The 7,281-nt window shown below is 52.1% G+C and overlaps 1 protein-coding gene across 4 annotated transcripts; it reads left to right on the top strand.

Annotated features, from left to right (window-relative positions):
- Positions 1–2,897: 2,897 nt before the first annotated feature.
- Positions 2,898–7,225, top strand: LOC128328984 (diacylglycerol kinase kappa-like). 4 transcript variants are annotated; one of them, XM_053259304.1, is made up of 3 exons: positions 2,898–5,104; positions 5,285–5,935; positions 6,904–7,225. In XM_053259304.1, the coding sequence occupies exon 1, from the start codon at positions 2,903–2,905 to the stop codon at positions 3,836–3,838; it is 936 nt and encodes a 311-aa protein (XP_053115279.1). In that variant the 5' UTR covers positions 2,898–2,902; the 3' UTR covers positions 3,839–5,104; positions 5,285–5,935; positions 6,904–7,225. The 4 variants fall into 4 exon arrangements, with proteins under 4 accessions (XP_053115279.1, XP_053115281.1, XP_053115280.1 ...); XM_053259306.1 differs by having other exon boundaries at positions 2,898–5,411; positions 5,705–5,935; XM_053259305.1 differs by having other exon boundaries at positions 2,898–5,620; positions 5,705–5,935.
- Positions 7,226–7,281: the final 56 nt, after the last annotated feature.

Here is a 7,281-nt window from a genome sequence, read left to right as displayed (position 1 = left end):
TCAGCAACGACATCCCAAGGGAAGTGCTCACTGAGGTAACTTCCGTGTATGAACCCCTTCCAGCACTTCGCATCACCAACAACATCCTGGGCAAAGTGCTCATTGAAGAAATCTCCGTGCCAGAACTGAAATCACCTTCTAGCAACTCACATCACCTTCAAGCAACTGACATCACCAATGACTTCCTGGGGGAAGCACTCACTGAGGAACCCTCCATGCCAGAACCGCTTCCAGCACCTCGCATCACCAACAACATCCTCGGCGATATGATCATTGAATAACCCTCCGTGCCAGAACCTCTTCCAGCACATCAAATCACCCACGACATCCTGGGGGAAGAGCTAACTGAGGAACCCTCCATGCCAGACCACCTTCCAGCACCTCGCATGACCAAAGACATCCTGGTGGAAGAGCTCACTGATGAACCCTCCATGCCAGAACCTCTTCCAGCACCTCGTATCACCAACAACATCCTGGGGGAAGAGCTCACTGACGAACCTTTCATGCCAGAACCCCTTCCAGGACCTCGTATCACCAACGACATCCTTGGCGAAGCGCTCACTAAGGAAACCTCCATGACAGAACCCTTCCAGCACCTCGCATGACCAATGACATCCTGGGGGAAGCGCTCATTGTGGAACCCTCCATGACAGAACCCTTCCAGCAACTCACACCACCAATGACATCCTGGGGGAAGCGCTCACTGAGGAACCCACCATGCCAGAACCACTTCCAGCAACTCACATCACCAATTACATCCTGGGGGAAGCGCTCACTGAGGAACCCTCCATGCCAGAACCACTTCCAGCAACTCATATCACCAATGACATCCTGGGGGAAGCGCTCATTGAGGAACCCTCCATGCCAGAACCCCTTCCAGCACCTTGCATGACCAATGACATTCTGGGGGTAAGAGCTCACTGAGGAACCCTCTATGCCAGAACCTCTTCCTGCACCTCGTATCACCAACGACATAGCTGGCGAAGAGCTCACTGAGGAACCCTCCGTGGCAGAACCATTCCAGCACCTCGCATGACCAATGACATCCTGGAGGAAGCACTCATCGAAGAACCCTCCATGCCAGAACCCTTTCCAGCACCTTGCATCACCAACAAGATCCTGGGGCAAGCACTCATCGAGGAACCCTCCATGCCAGACCCACTTCGAGCACCTCGCATGACCAATGACATTCTGGGGGTAAGAGCTCACTGAGGAACCCTCCATGCCAGAACCTCTTCCAGCACCTCGTATCACCAACGACATAGCTGGCGAAGAGCTCACTGAGGAACCCTCCGTGACAGAACCATTCCAGCACCTCGCATGACCAATGACATCCTGGAGGAAGCACTCATCGAAGAACCCTCCATGCCAGAACCCTTTCCAGCACCTTGCATCACCAACAAGATCCTGGGGGAAGCGCTCATTGAGGAACCCTCAGTGCCAGAACCCATTCCAGCACCTCATATCACCAATAACATTGCGGGGGAAGATCTCTTTGAGGAACCCTCCGTGCCCAAACTACTTCCACAACCTTGCATGACCAACAACATCTTAGGGGAAGTGCTCACTAAGGAACCCTCCTTGCCAGAACCCCTCCCAGCAACTCTCATCTCCAATGACATCCTGAGGGAAGAGCTCACTGAGGAACCCTTCATTCCAGAACCACTTCCAGCACCTCGCATAACCAATGACATCCTGGGGAAAGAGCTCACTGGGGAACCCTCCATGCCAGAACCTCTTCCAGCACTTCGTATCACCAACGAAATCCTGGGGGAGGAGCTCACTGAGGACCCCTTCATGACAGAACCCCTTCCAGCACCTCATATCACCAATAACATTCTGGGGGAAGAACTCACTGAGGAACCCTCCCTGCCAGAACCACTTCCAGCACCTCGCATCAGCAACGACATCGCGAGGGAAGTGCTCACTGAGGTAACTTCCGTGCAAGAACCACTTCCAGCAACTCACATCACCAATGACATCCTGGGGGAAGCGCTCATTGAGGAACCATCCATGCCAGAACCCCTTCCAACACCTTGTATCACCAACAACATCCTGGGGGAAGAGCTCACTGACGAACCCTTCATGCCAGAACCACTCCCAACACCTCGCATCACCAACAACATCCTGGGGAAGAGCTCACTGAGGAACCCTCCGTGCCAGAACCTCTTCCAGCATCTCGTATCACCAACAACATCCTTGGCGAAGAGCTCACTGAGGAAGCCTCCGTGACAAAACCCCTTCCAGCACCTCGAATGACCAATGACATCCTAGGGGAAGCGCTCATTGAGGAACCCTCCATGCAAGAACCCCTTCCAGGACCTTATATCACCAATGACATTCTGGGGGAAGAGCTCACTGAGGAAGCCTCCATGCCATTACCCCGTCCAGCAGCTCACATCACCAACAACATCTTGGGGGATGCGCTCATTGAGGAACCCTCGATGCCAGAACCCAATCCAGCAACTCACATCACCAATGACATCCTGGGGGAAGCACTCATCGAGGAAGTCTCCTTGCCAGAACCCTTTCCAGCACCTTGCATCACAAACAAGATCCTGGGGGAAGCGCTCATTGAGGAACCCTCCATGCTAGAACCCATTCCAGCAACTCACATCACCAATGACATACTGGGGGAAGCGCTCACTGAGGAATCCTCCATTCCAGAACCCCTTCCAGCACCTCGCATCAGCAACGACATCCTGAGGGAAGTGCTCACTGAGGAAACTTCCGTGCCAAAACTCCTTCCAGCGCCTCGCATCACCAACAACATCCTGGAGGAGGAGCTCACTGAGGAACCCTCCGTGCTAGAACCTCTTCCAGCACCTGGCATTACCAATGACATCCTGGGGGAAGAGCTCACTAAGGAAACCTCCATGACAGAACCCTTCCAGCACCTCGCATGACCAATGACATCCTGGGGCAAGCGCTCATTGAGGAACCCTCCGTGCCAGAAGCCCTTCCAGCACCTTTCATGACCAAAGACATCCTGGGGGAAGCGCTCACTGAGGAGTCCTCCGTGACAGAACCCCTTCCAGCACCTCGCATGACCAATGACATTCTGGGGGAAGCTCTTATTGAGGAACCCTCGATGCCAGACCCCCTTCCAGCAACTAACATCACCAATGACATCCTGGGGGAAGCATTCATCGAGGAATCCTCCATGCCAGATCCGTTTCCAGCACCTCGCATCACCAACGAGATCTTGGCGGAAGCGCTCATTAAGGAACCCTCAGTGCCAGAACCCCTTCCAGCACCTCGCATCACCAACAACATCCTGAGGGAAGAGCTCACTCTGGAAACCTTCGTGTCAGAACCCCTTCCAGCACCTCGGATGACCAACTACATCCTGGGCGAAGTGCTCATTGAGGAACTATCCATGCCAGAACCCCATCCAACAACTCACATCACCAATGACATCTTGGGGGAAGCGCTCACAGAGGAATCCTCCATGCCAGAACCCCTTCCAGCACCTCGCATCACCAACAACATCCTGGGCGAAGTGCTCATTGAGGAACTCTCCGTGCCAGAACCCCTTCCAGCACCTCATATCACCAACGACATCCTGGAGGAACAGTTCACTGAGGAACCCTCCGTGCCAGATCCTCTTCCAGCACCTCGTATCACCAACAACATCCTGGCGGAAGAGCTCACTGAGGAACCCTCCGTGCCAGAACCTCTTCCAGCACCTCGTATCACCAACAACATCCTGGGGGAAGAGCTCACTGAGGAACCCTCCGTGCCAGAACCTCTTCCAGCACCTCGTATCACCAACAACATCCTGGGGGAAGAGCTCACTGAGGAACCCTCTGTGACAGAACCACTAGCCATCACCTAGCATGACCAACGACATCCTGAGGGAAGAGCTCACTGAGGATACCTCCGTGTCAGAACCCCTTCCAGCACCACGGATGATCAACAACATCCTGGGCGAAGTGCTCATTGAAGAACTCTCCGTGCCAAAACCCAGTCCATCAACTCACATCACCAATGACATCCTGGGGGAAGCCCTCACTGAGGAACCCTCCATGCCAGAACCCCTTCCAACACCTCATATCACCAATGACATTTGGGGTGAAGAGCTCTTTGAGGAACCGCCCATGCCAGCACCCCGTCCAGCACCTCACATCACCTTGACATCCTGGGGGAAGACGTCACTGAGGAACCCTCCATGCAACAACCTCTTCAAGCACCTCGTATCACCAACAACATCCTTGGTGAAGAGCTCACTAAGGAAACCTCCATGCAAGAACCTCTTCCAGCACCTTATTTCACCAACGACATCCTTGGTGAAGAGCTTACTCAGCAACCCTCTGTGACAAAACTCCTTCCAGTACCTCGCATGACCAATGACATCCTCGGGGATGCGCTCATTGAGGAACCCTCCATGCCAGAACCCCTTCTAGGACCTCGTATCACCAATCCTGGGGGATCCGCTCACTGAGGAACCCTTCATGCCAGACCCCCTTCCAGCACCTCACATCACCAACGACATCCTTAGGGAAGCACTCACTGAGTAAACGTCCGTGCCGGAACCCCTTCCAGCACCTCGGATGACCAACAACATCCTGGGCGAAGCGCTCATTGATGAGCCCTCGATGCCAGAACCCCTTCCAGCAACTCACATCACCAATGACATCCTGGGGTAAGCGCTCATTGAGGAACCCTCCATGCCAGAACCCCTTCCAGTACCTCGTATCACCAATGACATTTCTGGGGGAAGAGCTCACTGAGGAAGCCTCCATGCCAGCACCCCTTCCAGCACCTCGCATCACCAACAAGATCCTGGGGGAAGCGCTCATTGAGGAACCCTCCGTGCCAGAACCCCTTCCAGCACCTCGCATCACCAACAACATCCTGGGCGAAGTGCTCATTGAGAAAACCTCGATGCCACGGTCCCTTCCAACACCTTGCATCACCAATGACCTACTGTGGAAAGTGCTCATTGAGGATACCTCCGTGCTAGGTCCTTCCATCCTCACAGACACTCCAAAGGAAGCGGCTTCTGTGTCAGAGCCCTTACTAGAGCCTTCCATTGCTGATAATTATCTTCAACAAGAAGTAGAACTCCTCAAAGGGTTACAGCATGACTATGTCTAGCAGCGTAAGTACTGCGACACCTCAGAGACCTTTTGCATGTACACCCAGCACAAAGATCAGCTGCAGTTTTGATACCCAGCCCAGATGATGGACTAAGCCCTAACACTGCCCTTTTTGCAAGTCACCAGTACTCAGCCTGGTCAGCACATACAACATTTGTTCGTTTTTATTCTCTTTGTTGCAGAACTGAGGGTTCGCCGCATTTCCCAACAGTTCCCTCGTTCTCTCCGGGCCATCAACCTGCAAATTGGACACATGCGGACATAGGCTCATCCGCAGTGAAGTTCGGCTGCAGCGGTGGGAAAGGGAAGGTATGTTCACAGCATGTCCCTGAAATTGCTGCTCGGCTAAGAATGGCTCTTTTGTTTATTTCATGTTGAAATGCTTGATTTGAGTCTGCATCTAAGGTTTCACGGGGGAGGCCTGTGAGTGGGTTGTCAGTGCTTGCTGAAGTGTTCCTTCGTTTTCTGTCTTTCATGTGTCCAAGCTCCAGTGCCTGTAATCCAAGCAGCTTCTCAGAGTGAGCAGTGAGGGCAAGTGATGGTGGGTGTGGGAGGATGTCAGCCTTTGCAGCTGACCTCCTGCTTCTTCTTCTCTCTTGCAGATGTTCCTGCAGGCCCTGCTGCACTTCTCCAGCCCTCTGGGTCTGATTCATCATTGTCCTCTGCCTCCCTTGAGGTTGCCTCCATCCCACCCTCCACCTCCACCTCTTCCCTCCTCCTGCATCCCTCTCCACCTCCTCCTCCTTCCCCACCTCCTCTGGAGCCAGACCTCAGCAATGTGAAAGAAACTCTGCAGAGTTTGGTAGAGATGCAGGTCCATCAGCTGCGTGACCGTAAGTCTCACAGAGGCAGCACTCCATAACCTCTACCTTTTCCATCCTCATTGTGATTTTACAATCTAAAAAACTTATAGTCTAAAAACAGAGGCAGGGATACAATAGAAGAAGTAGAGGGAAGCTGAGGTAGGGGCAAGTGGGGGAAAGATGTGTATGTATTTCAGCTGCACCTCCTTAAGACTAGGGAGACCCAGGTTTGAATTCTCATCCAGTCATGAAACTCTCTGGGTGACTTTGGGCCAGTCACTTGTCCCACAGCCTAACTTACCTCTTAGGGTTACTGTGAGGAAAAAATAACCATGTATAAACCTCCCTGAGCTGCTTGAGGAAGAGCAGAATATGAATTCTAAAAGGAAAACAAATATCAGCCCTTTTGAGTTTAAGCTGAGATGAAACAGGAAACCAAGGAGGATGATATACAATTGTGCATATTGCAAATCCTCCTTATAGTGTCATCAATGTACATGGGCAAAGGTTCCCTGCCACCAGGAGCATACAGTCTAAAGTTTGGCTTTGGAGAGAGAAGTGAGGAAGAGTAGGAATGGGAGAGGAAGGCATAAGGGGCATTCAATTCAAGCCGATGGAGCTGCCTCTACTGAGGCATAACGCCAAAGGCTGCGCAGTGGAGGTGGGTTTTCAGGTATCATTGGAGGGATAGGAGAGAGATGAGGGGCCACATCTGAGTGGCTGTTCCAGACGCAAGGGTCAGCGAGAGGGAAGAGAAAGAGTTGTTTTAGAGAGCAGGAGACCTTCAGGTGGCTCCTGAAGATAGAGAAGCTGGAAGAGCAAAAATCAACCTGACGAGGTGCAAGTTCACCGGGGGGGGGGGGGTACATAGCCATGGAGGGTTTTCAAGACAGAGAGGAGGAGTCTGTGCTGGGCATGGAGGGGGACTAGAAGTCCGTGCAGGGACTGAGATGGTGGAGGACAGGCCCCTTCACCCTGTTTGTTTTCTCTCCTTCAAGGCCAAAGAGACCTCCGCAGCTGCCAGGAATGCTTACAAAGCTTCAAGGCACTGAGGGGACAATTGAGGCGGCTAAGGAGCAGACTGGCCAGGGTGGAAGCCATTATGGGGATCGTGGTTCCTCCAAGGGAGCTGGACGTTGCTGAGGAAGAAGGGGAAGGCAAATCATAAGAGACAACTGTGCTACTATTTACATAAGTAGCAATAAAATGCTGTGTATATATATTTTAAAAATTAAATATTTGTTTTAATAGGATGAAGAGATAGAACAGCAATAAAACTAGCATATTTATTGTTTAAAAAAATAAAATGTTTTATTTTAAAGAAAATACATTTGTCTTGCTTTGAATATTCTTTGGGTAGAGTTGGGTAAAAAGGT

This window comes from Hemicordylus capensis, chromosome 6, assembly GCF_027244095.1.
Source record: "Hemicordylus capensis ecotype Gifberg chromosome 6, rHemCap1.1.pri, whole genome shotgun sequence".
Taxonomy (NCBI): domain Eukaryota; kingdom Metazoa; phylum Chordata; class Lepidosauria; order Squamata; family Cordylidae; genus Hemicordylus; species Hemicordylus capensis.
The sequence above is the reverse complement of the archived record's forward strand: the minus strand, read 5'-3'. Positions and strand labels throughout refer to the sequence as shown.